Here is a 16050-nt window from a genome sequence, read left to right on the forward strand (position 1 = left end):
ATAAAACTATCTTTTTCTCTGTACTGAATTTCCCTAATTATTTGTCTGTTGCATTGATTGATTATTCTGGGAAGTAGACTTTGACAACAAATAAAAGAACAACAATTCTTAATCATTTAGACCTGGCATGCATGAGAAGCAGGAGTTGATTTGGACCATTATTTGGCAAATAAGTCAAGTGTGTAACTTTTGATTCAAAATAGGAATGAACACTTTTTCCCCTTATTTCCCTCACATCTCATCCGAAAGCAGCAATTTGCTCGACGCTGCTGTTGTTTTGAGTTTTTCTCACCAGTGACTTCTCATTACTGCCACACTGCAATGGGTGACTGTTTTATAACAGTGGAATATAATCATGCGAAAGAATTCATCGCAAGCATCTAAGGACTATCAAATTGTCATTTTTTTTTCTGTTCCGGCCTCGCTCATGCATGTGGATTCTTTTTGGGAGATCTGCCAAAACAATTCTCCATGCAGGAATAAAACAAAAACTAAACTTTAAGCTACACATACATACAAGATATTCACTATATTTATTATTTGTAAGCCATTTATCTGACGTGTTTCCTGCACGATTGAAGTGAAATGGTAATGACATGTAGGTTCAAACAAATAAAATAAATAAATATAAAATGTGCAGACTTTCTCTGTATATATTATCTGTCTTTGTCTATCTATTGCCCTTTAGTAATTGATGAAGAAAATAAACTCCCAGGGCAATAACAGATTCAAGCTGGGGCCTTTAACAGCATCTTGATCAGATCAGACTACTTTAGGTATTGTAGAAATCTGTGAAATGTGTGTGTGAGTAAAGTACACCTTGTACCTAGTGGACTTAAATGCCTCCAGATGCTGAACAAAGACACAGTGGCCTCTCTGTTTGTCATCACCACACACACACACACACACACATGCACATGCACATATGCACTGGTGCACTTACTGACTCATCTACTCACTAACCTGCTCTGTCATTGTTTCTCCCTCTCTCATACACACATTCATGATAAATGAAGTCTGTATCTACACATGTACTGATCCAATCCACCTTTACCCTGAAATCTGTCAACAGCTGCCTCACATACACTGAATCATATTTTTCCTATGGAAAATAAAGAGGACATTTAGTATTAAAGCATCGCTTATTTGTGAACAGTAAGCGGGCGTCACAAAAGAATGAAGAGTTCATTGGGAAACTCACTGCCCTTGGAGGTGTTATTTGTATTTATGTGGAGAAAGCATTTTAAAGGATCTGTTGAGAAAATAAACGAATCAACAAGAGAAGAATGTGTCCTAGAAAGTGTCTGTTGTATTCTCTACATAATACATGTGTAACAACGCTCAGGGCAAAGTAAGAATCTCGCATAGCAAAAAGTGAAGTCAAGTTGTAATTTCAGTAATGCTAATGACAGTGTCCGGTACTAAATTCCCCCTGAAGGGTCTCTTTTTGCAGACTATATAGTCTACTTAACTCGTTAATATAGTTAAATATGCAGCTTCACATTTGGTTTGCTTCTCCCATGTGGATTAGAGACTTTTCATCTTCGACTGGTCTCATGAAAGCAAACAGAAATGCATTTGATATTTGAGCAAAAAGCCTGCACATCCTACACATTATGCTATCTTAGGTGCACCTTACTTCTAACAGGTCTACATCAACGACGTCTCTCAACTAACAAGTCTGTGGGTGATTTTCATAACGCTAAATTAAGCTTCTTCGCGTCCTCTCTCCTCCTGTGACCTGGAAATCATTCAACCTCCGCCATCATAGAGAATCTTCCATTCCCTTGAAGGCACCCCGAGGAGACGAGGAGCGAGGAAGCTTCCGGAGGAGCTGAGAGCGAGGAAACACCGGTGTATCTTTTGCGGAAGTCTCTTCGGCACCCGCGATTTAAAAGTGCGCGACACACAGCTGGGATAATCTCAAACCACGGCAGGACTTTACAAAATGTAACTGTTCCTTTTGTATTCATAAATTGTGGTTATTTAAGATGATCAAACTTTCTGCCCTTGAGAGTTTGTGTAGCGCTTCGTAAGGCGGCTATTCTGACCGCATTCCTTCATGACATTTCACCTTGGTATTACTTGTGGTTTTATCTTGAATGTAGGCTACATCCAATTGATGTGCTGTAAATGTGACATGATGTTTACAGATGCAAACAGCTGTCAAATGATTATATCAATAACAACATTCTCTTGCATTCAGCACTCATTTGTTGTATTTCAGGTTGTTATATAGATAGATAGGAGTGTGTTTCTGTGTAAATGCATGAATATATGTGTGTTAAATAATGTTTGACATCTGTACATTCTTGTCACATTATGCCACGTTGTGAATTGAATTAATAGTAAACATATAAGTTGTCATGAACACTGTTATGCTCATCTGACAAAGTCATATGCAAGTAGGTTCTTGTTGGTGTGTGCCTGGGCCTTACAGATGTCAGAAGCTCAGTGAGTGTTTGGGTGTAGAAGTTGTAAAGGAGATTGATTAGTTTGTTGCAGCCGGTAACTTCTCCCACCCCCCCGCCCAACACCACGGTCTTTTGTTCTGAGCAACCGATAATTAAATCCTGAATTCTGTTTTTCTAAAACTTGACCTTTCAGGTTTGTCTGATTTTAGCGGTGGTGTGAAACTTTCTGGCTTTATTTCAGTTTTATTTGATTTGAGCTCCGAGATTCGGAGCTTAGATTTTGTTAAGGACGTGAGTGGACTGTTAAATCCCCTCCTCGCACTCTTTCTCCCTCTCGCTCTTTGTCAACCTCTCTCCCTCTTCTTTCCTCTCTGCCTTTTTCTCTTCAATATCTTCTCTTTCTTTTTTCCTTTTCTTTCTTTCTGTCTGCAACATCCCTTCTCTCTCTCTATCTTCTCTCTGCTCTCACCCTGAAATGAATCAAACCTTTAAATCTTTCATTGATTTGTAGCAGAAATCTTGTCAGACTGTAATTCTCTGTGTGTGTGTGTGTGTGTGTGTGTGTGCAAGAAAACGTGTGTACATGACTTTGTTTGTGAGCATATATCAAGAAGCAATCCAGATCTGCAATCTAGATCAATACATACATACACAAAAAGATTGTACACAATCTTCAGTTCTCTCTCAGTCTGTCTTCAGCAATCATTTGCTGGCTCTGTCACTGAAACCCAGTGAACATGTGTTTCTGTGTGTGTTTGTGGAGGCAACAAATTGGCTGTGGAGTCTAGTCTGACCTCTTCAGGCTTTTTAAAGGTCTGTGAAACTGACTGAAAATGAGCGTATGGCTTATTTAGCAGGTGTACAGTACACAGACATTTGCATGTGCAAGCAAAAAAAAACAACGTTTCACTGTTAAACATCAAATAAAAACAAAGAAGTCTTTGGTTCTATTTTGACAGGCTGATCTTCTTTGGGGAAAGCTGCTCCAGGAAGGATAGGCAGTAAAAATACTGGTAGTCCAATTTTACAAATCAAAGTCTGTTTACAAGTCCTGGGGAGCACTACTGCGTCTGTAAAACAAGTTGTTTGAAGCCTTTTGTGGCTCCAGAGGGAGCTGCGTGAAATCTAATTGCATCAGTTGGGGAAATCTCAAAATTTGAAAATGAAAAATAAAAATAAATCTGCCCTCTGTAGCCCGCTCCTCATCTCTGCTTGAGGGTAGCAGCTCCAGGCTACATTTACCGCTACTAGTATAACACACCCTTATCTCCGAGTGAAATATAGCACGTTGTATTGTGTGTAATGTGTGAGGCGGCAGGTTTTTTAAAAGGAAGTATGTGTCGAATAAAAAAAGATAACTCTGGTTCTGCTGCAGTGATTTTGATCTGTCCGGCGTTAATGTAGGAGTGCAATGCTAAATCAGTTGAGTACTGTTTTATAGGCCTGTTGTACTTGTGGTAGATTTAAAATACGACAACATAAGAGTATAGTCTCACAGGACAGCGACAGTTTAAAAAGGTAGTGATGGAAAGGCCACTTGTTTAAATCCTCTCTAAAAAGGAACAAAACCAGATTCTCACAGTTTCATGTCTTTGATAACTCAGCAGGTGCTGATCTTTTAGTGCAAGAGCACACTTTCATCCCTCCGATCAGTTTCAAACTGTCAGTATTTGAACCGTACACGATTCTCGCCCGGACAATAGGCAATGTCATAAATCACAGACGGAAATGGGCAAAATGAGTGATGAGTTCAAGAGACCGAAAAACTGCAAACAGAGACTGAGCTAATATCTAAAAGGGGAAATAGAATCTAAACTTATAAGTGTTGCTGGATTTTTGACTTTTTAACTGTGGCTCATCACAGTATGGTGATACTCAGGCATGTGATACTTTTAGACAGCAAATCTGTGAATATCTATGAGGTCTTCCAGGTGTGAATGTCTAAATGGTGTTTGTGAGTGTTTTAAGGGTAAGATTTTTGTTGCCTAAAATGTGTGTGCTCACTCAACATGTCCTGGATAATTGGGTGTAAAAAAAAAGAGATATTACAGGCGTTTGAGTCCCAGCACGAGCAATAATTTATCATCTTATTATCTCTTGGGAAGTAGGGCTGTTAATTGAATAAAATATTTAATCGTGATTAATCACACGATTGTTTACATATTACTTGTGACTTTTTAAGCATGTTGACTGAAACATAGAATTCCTATGTATCTTAAAACTTCTTAATACCCTTTCATTTGGAGGAATCAACCCTGGGAAAAAAAATTATGTGGAGTAATATCTAATAATAACAATTAATAGTAATTAATCATCTCTTCTCTGTCTCTTACCTGTAGTGTCTAAAAATCTCTTCCTCCACTTCCGTGATGAAGTGACACTTTGTACAAGAGTACTCCCTCTCTCCTCCTCCTCCTCTCCCCCCTTCCTTGTCTCCCCCAGCCTCTTCCTCAGCCTTGACGTGTGGCGACGCCCCCTTTAGGTTGATCAGGGTGTGGCAGCTTTCGTAGTGCTGAAGCAACACGTCGATGTCGGTGGTGGCGAACGCACACTGGTCACACAAGTGGGTGACGCCTGGAATCAGAAAAAAAGAACAAGAAATGTTGACTCTATTGACAAAAAAAAAGTTGAAAATACTCTGACAAAATATGCCAAATGAGAAATACCTTGTGTGACAACAGGATGGGCGGGGGAAATCATAGCGGGGTCGCCTCTAGGATTAGGAGGGGTCATGCTGGGCGAGGTGGCGGTAGCAGGCTTCGATCCGACGGCGTCCTGCTGCTTGGTGGACGAAGGGAACTTGGAACAGCATTTAGGGCAGTTGGGCTTCCGACAAGCGAAGGGGTGAGACACCTATTGAGAGGAACCAGAAGGAGCTTAGCGAAGAGAAGCGTGGATTTTTAAAGTTTGTTTTCTTCTGTTGTGATGTGTTTTCATCTATGCAGGTGATATCAGTGTGAATGTGCATCATTAACTGAATGATGCCACCCCCAATTTTAGCTGTTAACCATCCTATTTGCTTTTTTAACAGCTGCAGCAGCGCCGTTTGGCAGCTGGCGCAGAGGAGGGTGGGGAAGTGTGCGTGGGTGGATCGTGGGGGGGGGGGAAGCGAGGGAATTTTAACTAGTCTGGAAATTGGAACAATTAACTTTTACACTTGTTCATATATTACATTTTATTTTCTTGTGCTTACAAAAACAGCTCAATTATTCTCCTTCTAATTGTCGAGCAAGCACCAATACACCAAGCAAATAAACATTTCAATATTATTTTTAATCTCACCTCCCCCAGGTGTTTATGCGGCTGACAGAGCCCCTGTGGACAGTACATGCAGTGCTGGATGCAGCAGCGGTGGATGGAGTGGTTGTGCTGGTAGTGCAGGAGCAACGGCGCTACCACGATCACATCCGCGCTGTGGGCCATGGAGTAGCGGAAGTCGCACAACTGACAGTTGTAGCTGGTCACGACTGCTTCTGAATCACTGCTGTTGGGGTCTCCTGGGAGCAGAGAACAGAGCAAAAGGGCCGTTATATAAAACTGTTTGGGTGTTGGAGTAGAAAAACAAGGGCAGAAATTCAACAAACACAGAGGGTCGAGTAGTATCAAGAACCAGAAACGATAAAAAAAGAAGGGGTCAAGCAGTATTGAAGTACTTGTAACAGCTAATAGTGTCTCTAGGAAGAGCATCATAGTACTAGAAGAAGTCAAAATCATTAAACCACTGTTTGATGTTGTAACACTTGATCATTAATCTTGTGCTCCATTAAAGTAGCCACCTTCTACTTAAGAAAAGCATTTCACAACCACATTTCACCATAATTCCTCCCGTTTCATTACCTTGGCTGGTGCTGGATGGGTTGGATGATAGATCTTTGCGGCTTTTGGATGACATGTGGCCTCTCTCTCCTCCTTCTCTCCTCCCTCCTCTCTCCCTCTCTCTGTCCACCCCCCCAGGATTAGAGTTGCCGGGGCTCATGGTGCTCATTCTGTGTCTTTGTTCGTAGTGCTCCAAAAGCTTCGCCGAGCCCCCTGACCACTCGCAGCTCCAGCTACAGAATTTACACCAGTAATACGTCTGCATGGCGTCTCGAGCCAGCTCCCCCGTCCCCCAGCTCGACGAATCCAAACACGCCCTGACCGGGATGCAGTAGCCGACCAGGGAGTCGTCCTCCGCTCTCACCGCGACCCGCTCCGCCCCGTCTAAGACTTGACTCCCCGCCTTCCCCTGGTTGTCGTGCGTCGCCTGGTTGTTGGTGGCCAGCAGGGGCGTGGTGGGCGGGGTTTTGACTTTATTTGGATGCGAGGACATGAAGTGTTGTTCAAGTTCTAAGGAGTTACTGCCCATGTAGGTGAAGTTGCAGAATTTGCAGCGGAAGTACTTTGTGTTTCCCTGGCAGTCAGAGGTCTTCCGGCCGATCCCGATTAGCGTGCCACCCAGCGTCACCTGTTGGCGAGCAGAAAAAGGGAGAAAAAGACAAAGAAGATTTTGTTACATCAGGCCTAAAAATCAATCTCCATGTATCACACAGTCATACATATAGCATAATTTGTGAAGTAAAAGGAGCACGACTTGGCAACACCACTTTTACCATCAAGTAATACATTCATCACTGTCATTTCTAATTCCTATGCAGCAGATATTTAAGGGACACATGACACAGAGCTGCAAATATGGAAATCCACGCTTTGGCTGCTCTTGGTGCTTAAGCTCACAACAAACGTAATCCATCATTTTCTATATGTAACCGTGGACAATTAAAGGCTGCTCGAACTGTAACTAACTGACCAATAACATATCTATCAGGCTTTACTGCATGAAGCCAAGATTTTGCGTTACGGAGCGAGCAACCTGACACTCGTCTGCTTTTTATTAGGTTAGCCCCTTGACTGTAAGGGATTATAGTGTGCTGCTGGCTGTGTTTGGTGAGCAGGCAACCTGGAAAGTCTTACACTGACATACATTAGACGTACTACTGTCCAATATGGATTTGCTTCTTTACAGATCTGTGGTTTCATGCTGACTGCTGGCAGTCTCGTAATGGAGGTTTGGCAAGAACAGAGCAAAAGACGTATGGTTTCATCATTTTTCATATATAAGGAGGGCTTTTAGCTTGATTTGCACAGTGCAAATGTGGATGAGCATGCATTTTGATTTCAGTCATAATTATCAAATAACTGAATACATTTTATAACTCGAACGGAAGCACCGCGCAATGTTAATCGTCGCACGAGCTGAAGCCTGGCGGTTCACACCAGACTGGGAGGGAATCGGAGGAATCAAAACTCCGGGAGGGAAGTTAAGAGTGTTCATGGGATGCATATTTTATCATCTTATCAGAATCAGATCATTTATATCACATATAATGTATCATTTATATTGTTTATAGTAGATTATCCGTGTGTTTTCTTGCCAGATTCACTCACGGCACACGGAGAACACAAACCAGACGGCAAAACTATCATCAAAGATCGCGAGCAGTAAACAATTTTCACAATAAATATTCAAATAATGAATGAATTCTCATCACCCAGGTCATTATTTTGTACTTTTTGGAGAATAACACTGGGAAAATTACATTGTTTTCCTTTTTTTGTTATTAAAACTTGGTGATTAAACCTCTCACTGTCTCTGTTAGTGGCGAGAACAATGAAGAGGAATTTATATCAACTAACAGCTATTGCCCGAGCACAGATATTTACAAATGGCAAACTAAAGACAGAGAGTAATATGGTATGACAAAACATTTATACATCGTAGAAAAAGAGTAAGAAAATTAATATTTAAAAAAAATGTGACATGGTTCATTTCAGCTTCGTGGAAGAGGATACATTCAGAAGGCTAAATGAGAGCAATTACTGCGTGTGATCTCACAAAAGCAATCATCCAATCATCACGTCCAACAGACCCTGCCCAGGGAATTAGAGAAGAGCCAAACATCAAGTCATTATAGTGAGCAGAATGGACAGAGAGACACAAGGGGGAACATGAGAAGGAAAGAGGGATGGAGAAAAGAGGCAGAGGACAAGTGAGACAAGTTGAGGAAAAAGTGTGCAAGTCGAGGAATAGAGAGGTGGAGAAGAAAGAGGTGAGAGATGGATGAAAAGCAAATTGAGAAGTGAGAGAAAAAAGGGAATTGGAGTAAGAAAGAAGGAAAGGCAGAGCTGAGGAGAAGGTGAAGGAAAGACAAAGACAAATGATGAGCGAGACAACTGGAGAACAGAGATAGAAAAGGAAAGTTAAATGTGTCTGACAGCTGTTTCATTACACTGCCTAACAGCCGATTATAACTACAGGTTTCAAAGCCTTTCTCTCCGTCTCCTCCACTCCCTTCTCCCCTTTCCTCCTCCTCCTCCATCTCTCTCGCTCCCTCTTCCCTCTCCTCCCAGAGTCTTTTTTCCCGCAATGTCATTGGTTGACAGGGCATCTCGCCTCAGCAAATGACAACATGGAATTTTCCAAACGTGGGCGGGAGAGAGACAGAGCGAGCGAAGAGGGATGGAGAGAATAGAGACCCCTTTCATTCGTTTTTTTTTTTTATACTTTCACTTTTTCTTCATAATGACGACTTAAGCCCACTGGATTTTCTATTTCTGACTCTGTGTGTGTGTGTGTGTGTGCGCTTGACTACTGTGTGTGTGTGTGTTTCTGTGTCCATTACGTGACTTACGGTCATTACAGACTCCTGGTTTAAGTGAAATGAAACTCCTTGACTATTCCTCATACACTCACATATATACACAAACACACACACTTTTATTAGATCATCTTGTTTAAACCTTTCAGACAAAACCCTACTGTTGTTAACGCACACTCAGAGCCCTACTCCTTGAGCCAATTGTTACCGAAATCTGAAGTTGTCCAAATGACAAGTAAATTACAATTTGAGAGCTTTTTTTTCTTTAAAAAAAAAAAAATCATACTTAAAGATGAAGTGTGTAGGATTTGGCGGCATGGTGTGGTTGCAGATTGCAACCAACTGAATACCGCTCCTCCCTTTCCAAAACCGTGGTAATGCCATTCGCCTCGCTCAAAGGTCATCTAACACGAGTTTAGGAGTAGCCAAAGTCAGACGGTTTTGCACTCTGCGGCTCACGTTACCGCAGTTTCACAAGCGTGTCGAACCATGGTGTCCTTCAGGTAACATAAAAACGCAAAAGGCTCTCTGTAGAACCAGTGTTTGGTTTTTTCTTTCTGTGCTACTGTAGAAACATGGAGGATCGTGAAGAGGACCTGCTCCCTATGTAGATATGAAGGACTCATTCTAAACTAATGAAAACACAGCAATTCTTAGTTTCAGGTGATTATACACTAATGAAAACATAGTTATTAATATTATATTCCATCTCTGCTAATAGATCCCCCAAAATGTTACACAATGTTCCTTTAATGTGTATGAATATGAAATTCACTTTTGGAGAACCTACAACTAAGTATTGAAAGTATACCTACAGTAAGAAATATGAAAATTAAAATATTTGATGTGTTTAGTTGAGGCTCTGATTAAACCTAATTTAGAAACTAAAAATGAACGTGCACTCTTGCAGTTGGAGAAAAAAATCAGTGCAGGGGAAATTATTTGTTGATTGGCATACTGGCTGATGAGAAGTGGGAACATTTAAGAGATGTGATAACCTCTCAAACTAAACTAAACTAAAAAACCACGAACCATCAATATGGAATAAATAGCTTGATAATTATGCTGCGAGATATGGACAGAACATATTGCAGTTCAGCTCCGAGAGTACACGTATTCATTAAATATGATGAGGTCAAAAATGATTTCAGTAAGTCTACAATTTCTGACTGTGGATTCATTTTCCTGCTACATTAGAGCAACTCAATGTCTCCTCCTGACCATCTCATTTTACGACTGATGACCTGTCTGTCTGCCAGACACTTCCACTTCTCACTTGAAAGTTCATTTCAAACTGAAAATTGCCTGTTCTGCTGTTAAGTTAAATACTGTCATTAATTTCATATATATAACATGTGTTTAAAAAACGGGTATTCTGAATGTGAATTTCAATGATCAAAGCTACAGTATATCCTTTTTTAAAAGTAGTTTAAGAAGATGTGCACGAGTTTACATCAGGCAATGAATAATGTGTGCATGCTGAGAAATGCCAGTTCCATAGGAAATAGCCGACATGTAAATACTTGTGTTTGAGGCTTTAACGTCTACTATACCAGGGACAGTAAATGGTGTTCAGTGTTGAGCAGAGACTTAGCAGAGGTTTTCCGTTCTAACCAAGGTCTACAGCTGTTGATTTCACTGATTAGTACCGCTTAAATAAAACTAAATCACTCAAGACATTTCCTTTTATCCTCAAACTGATTGTCTAATCTGTTGATGTCCAGACTGCAGGTGCAAATTGCGTCTGACTTTTTAATGCGCTCTGATGGGAGTATAATTACAAGGTAAAATTCAATCAACGTTAAGTATATGGACGATTGCACCTGAAGGTTTTGCTGAATTCCTGTCTTTATCCTGCAAAGCAGCTCCCACCAGATAAAAGAAAGAATTTTTTTATCTGACGGATTAGCGCAGGATATGCATTTATCAGCCGTCATTTAAAAACACTACGATGTATGTAGTGCACGTGTCTGTACATGCCTGTCAGTGGTATGTGAAGCAGACTGTGTACCTGTCTCGGTGTGTGCTTAAGCAGGCATTTACACATGTGTGCAGCCTGTCTGCCAGGTGCCTTTCCTGTGTCTGTCTGTCCATCTGTCAGTCTATTAAATTTTATAACGTGCACTACAATGCCTCACTGTCCAAATCACACACACACCCGATGTTTCAAATCAGTTGCAGATTGTACGACCCAATAAATTACTCCATTCAGTCATGGGCCTAGACTTAAAGATTTATGACAACAAGTGATGCTTATAGTGAACTGTTAACTGAATCAACGTGCCACCTGTTACGGATAAAAGTTTCTAACTGATATTGATGACTTAAAGCTGCGCAATCGGAGCAAACATGATTTTAAAAAGTTGTTTTTATAAAACGGTCACTATATCCTGACAGTAGTGCATGAGACAGGTAATCTGAAAAAAATCATTTGTCCTCCGGTGCTCCTAATGACATTTGCAAGATTTCAAAGTCCAGAGGAAAACAACCAATCAGAGCCGAGCTGGAGCCTGCCGTCTCTGAGCAGCTGTCAATCACTCGTGAACTCAGATCAAACGGTCAAACTAGGCAGCGCTGATCAAATATGAATCAATATTCTGTTACTGTAATGTGACTGTAAGAGGACAGCATGCGCCCCAAGTGGAACACTTCAGTTTATGTGGAGGTCTTTTTCAAGAGTGACGGTAAAAAGGGTTGTGAAATTGAGTGTTACTAAGGGGCATCGGCTCCAATAACGCAGGCTTTTTACTGGACTGAGGACGCTACAAACCAAAGCTTTACTCAACCGGTAAGTCTTCGTTCCACCCGTTGACCGCTTTACCTTCCTTCCAATCAATTCAATGCTGTCACACCACAAGGACCATTGTGTGGCTTTTGTTTATTCATAGCTTCTATGTTTTGTGTGTGTTTTCTTTTCTTTTTTTTAAACTTTGTTTTTACTTGTTGCTCATTGCGGAGGTGGCCCTATTACTGCTTCTTTCTGTACACAGGGTTTGTGGTCTATTTCCATAAATGAAAAATATATTTTCCCAGTTTTAATCCAGTGTATTAATTGTTGATTTATTTCTTGTTATATGCAAATATATGTAAAAAAAAAAAAAATCAGTATCAGAGTATTTTTACATTAAAATCAGATCAAAATCCCCATCTTTTTTCTTCCTGTAAACAGTTTCAAATGTTTGATGACTCATCCTTCATACGGGGGCGTTTACAAAAATAAATCCAATCAAATGAGACTTTGGGCGACTACCTCGCCACACTGGTCATATAAAAACCGCACTTCACCATTTGTGGATCGTAGTAGTTAATAGAACGATATGGAGAGATAGGAAGTGATGTGTGTTTGGACATCAGTGGGTGAAAAAGCTGTTTTCATTTCCAAAAGAATGTGGCTGAGGTCTAATTCATTTAAGGGAAACTTTGTAGATTTTCAACCGACACTGCAGCGCGGCAGTACATGCAGAAGAACGGCAAAAGACTGTGTGATGATGATGATGCAAAATGACCGGCGCACTTATGCCAGCGGGTGAGCGGAGTTATCAGGGCGCCGCCGCATGTACTGCCCGCGCTGCAATACCACAGAGCCGGTTGAAAATCTGCAAAGTTTCCCTTTCATCTCTCCCTTGTTCTCCTCCTGATCTAACAACAGGTGAGGGAGGTGTGTGTGTGTGTGTGTGTGTGTGTGTGTGTGTCGCCCACTTTTTATGGGTCCAATCAAATATTCAGTGTCACTGTGAAATACGTCCCCGTAAAGCAGTTAGAGACGCTCCAACTTCCGTTTCAATGGGAGTTTAAAAAGGTACATATGTATTTTAAGTTTATATGTGAATGAAATACACTCATGAAAAAAAGTTGGGCATCATCACATGTATTAAATCTATTTATCTGTATTCCTTTATGGCAGCGGGTGCTTACCTGTACGTCATATGTGCCATTCATCATAACTGTCCTGTGCTGTTGAATGTGCATATCTGGTCTCGTCTTCCCCGACTCTTTGGCTTGGTTCCTCTGCCCCTGTCCTGCCTGTATATCTGGGAGCAGGAACACAAGGAGAGGTCAGACTTGTACAAGCAGATCAACAAAGAGGGAGGGTGTGGGGGGGGGGTCAGACTGCCAGAGGCACAAAAATCTAAGGACATGTCTGAATTCTGGGAAGAAGGAAAACTTTTAGATAAACAATCAACAAGTTGTTGTTCCAAGAAACTGGTGCACCCGGAGGAGCATGCTGAAAAACAAACTTTACTAAATCAAAATGTTATCTGTGTGCTAATGCATCCATGTTATGTACAGCTGTTTTACACAATACGCATCAACACAAGTCAGACGCCGGAGTTACCTAGAGGTGTGTGTTGGGGAGCCATGTTGTGGAGGGCCAGGATGTGTGTGTCGAGGGCAGCATCCTGCCGTGTGCGGTTGTGAAGGCCCAGGTGATACTTCCTAAAGTGCTTCACCAGGTCGGCGGGGTCATTGCCGTAGTAACCGTAGCCACACACGTTGCACTTGAAGTCCTGGAGTTTAGGAGAGGGGCTGGAGGAAAGCGGAGGGGTGTCGGTTGTCGACTCCTCCCCTCCTTCCTGTCTGGGGAGGAGGAGGTGCGGAGCGGAGAGGAGAGGAGCGCTGAGATGATCGGCCTCCCTCCTCTCTCCTGCCTCTACCCCCTTCTCGCCATCCTCGGGCTCTGACTGGCTCTCGGGTCTGTCAGTTAACGCCGCTCCTCCACGCTTGGCCCTCCCTCCTCCTCCTCTCCTCCCTCCTCTCTCCTCGTTGCTGTAGCGCTCGCCGACAGATGAGGGGGAGACGGACGAGGACACACACTCGCTCTCTCCCTCCTCCTCTTCCTGCTCCTCGTCTCCTCTGACCCGTTCGGAGGACTCCGGTTCGGAGGGTCGGTTTATTCGTTCGGCCTCTGCTCCCACTCTACCCTCCTCCTCTCCCTCCTCTTCTTCTTCTCCTGCCGGCCTCCTCCCCTCTTCTTCCTCCTCCTCCTCCTCACCTCCCACACTCCGGATAGGGGGATTCTTCTTCCTCACCATCTCTGAGGAATGGAAGAAAAAACAAACAAAAAAAAGTTATTGTTTTTTATCCTATTGTTCGATTGATATGTTGACATTAACTAAAGCATGTAGACTATATATTGTTTATGCATACATGAGAAGAACTGTGGGTAGAAAATATCAAGCAGATTTTTCATAATCCTTTAAAAATCAAGACACTAAGAGATACAAGGTGTCCGCAGGACTCATATAATATAATGTGGCTTGCATGCACGCACACAAATACAATTTTCTGACAATGATGTATGTGTACAGAGGAGCTTTGATTCAATTTGCAAACTCCTTTGAACGCTTGAAATCTGTGACGATCCTCAACCGCAAACCTCGTCAAAGAAAAACAGCCCCAGCAAATCAGAAACATCTCAGCTGTGAGAGACTCTTCAGGGGTGGATGTTTGTCGCATCCTTAAGTGCAACTTTTTGCCTTTTTTTTCTCTCTCTCTCTCTCTCTCTCTTAAACCAGGGAGTGAATCTTTTTATCGTTATGGAAACCATCCGTGAGAATCTCCCAACGCGTGACCACATCAAAACCCAAACCATATCAGAGAGACGGAGAGGGAGGGGCGGTAGAGTATGAGAGAGAGAGGGTGAGGCATAAATGGGGGGAGACGAGAGAGAGAGAGACAGGGAGAATGGCCAACAGACAACCACATCAAACCACACACACCCCGTATCAGAAAGATGGATGAGGGAGGCGGCAGACTGCGATTCATCCCCTCCAGCACTCACAAATTTCTCTCCCTTTCTTTCTTGCATCTCTTTTCTGCGTGCCTTTCATTCATTTTCTCATCTCTCACTGTCTCTCCTGCTCTATCTGTGTCACCTCTTGTCCTTCGCTTTTCTTTCCTTTATTCTCTGCTTTTCTTTCTCATTTCAAATCCCATTTTACCTCCTCAACCTCCCACCACCATTATAATCAATGTAAAATACCTCTATCAAGCACAAAAAAAAACACTTTTACCTTTTCATTTCAGTATTTTTTTTATTCTCTACTGCTCTTTCACATGCGAGAATAATTGCTACAATTATTTGAGTAATTCCATCATTAAAATTTTTCTTTCAGTCCCTCCCTCTGTCGTCTCCCGCCCCCCCACCCCGCCACCCCTCCCCTCCCTCCCTTATAATCACTATACAAAGCCATCAAATAACCAACCATGTGTTTTATGTTAAACCATAATGTTTCTTTTGTTTGAAAAGAGAACAATTGTGGTCGCTCTGTTCACAACAGTCATGACGGAGGGATGTTTTTTTTATGTCCGAGCATGTGTGTGTGTTTGCGCGCGCGTGTGTGTGTGCGAGCGACCGTGTTTATTTGTGGTCGTTCAGTTCATATTCGGCTGTAAACACAGTCAACCCGTTGACCCGTTCGCTGTGTTTGTATGTGTGCGCTCGGTAGTAAACACAGTCGCCTGATAGACGCCAACAACTGATCACTTTTAGATCAATGCAATATGACGGGGGAAGACGCTGAATGTGTGTGTGAGTAATGCGTGTTTGATGTTGTGTGTGAATTGGAAGCGAGATAGCGTGCGACCCTGTGACTGACTCTGTGTTAGCGTGAGAGATAAATGCTTGTTGTTATTTACTGATAGCAAACTGCAAAGCATGAGAGAATCAACACACACACACACTTCAAAAGAAAGAGGGAAACCGATAATCACATAACCTCAAACACACACATGTAGACGAACATAAACATATTAAAAAGGACCATATTTGAACCGCCATGTGATGTAATCTAGTGGATTAGGAAGAAAAGAGAAACTAAAAACACACAGAAAAAGAGCAGAGAGATGACAGACAGAGGGATGGCTGCTCTCTTTGTTGAATCCAATTTCTCTCTCTATGGCCTTTCTAGTATTTTACCATTTTTTCGGTCCCTCTTTCTCTACCATACAACTATTAAAATAAAGCAATTTATGTCTGAGAGGGCCCACGCCTAGACCAG

General features: G+C 42.0%; 1 protein-coding gene across 4 annotated transcripts in view; it reads right to left on the reverse strand.

Moving 5' to 3' along the window:
* The window catches only part of trps1 (trichorhinophalangeal syndrome I), a 309278-nt gene that overhangs the window by 62806 nt on the left and 230422 nt on the right, over nucleotides 1–16050 (reverse strand). For all 4 annotated transcript variants that reach the window (XM_074614498.1, XM_074614497.1, XM_074614495.1 and 1 more), the window contains exons 3-8: nucleotides 13386–14084; nucleotides 12965–13080; nucleotides 6252–6858; nucleotides 5697–5911; nucleotides 5081–5267; nucleotides 4748–4988 (exon numbers count right to left, since the gene is read on the reverse strand). In XM_074614498.1, coding sequence (XP_074470599.1) covers nucleotides 4748–4988; nucleotides 5081–5267; nucleotides 5697–5911; nucleotides 6252–6858; nucleotides 12965–13080; nucleotides 13386–14084 — 2065 coding nt within the window. The remainder of the gene's footprint in view (nucleotides 1–4747; nucleotides 4989–5080; nucleotides 5268–5696; nucleotides 5912–6251; nucleotides 6859–12964; nucleotides 13081–13385; nucleotides 14085–16050) is intronic.

The sequence above is a fragment of the Sebastes fasciatus genome, chromosome 17 (assembly GCF_043250625.1).
Source record: "Sebastes fasciatus isolate fSebFas1 chromosome 17, fSebFas1.pri, whole genome shotgun sequence".
NCBI classification, from domain to species: Eukaryota; Metazoa; Chordata; class Actinopteri; order Perciformes; family Sebastidae; genus Sebastes; species Sebastes fasciatus.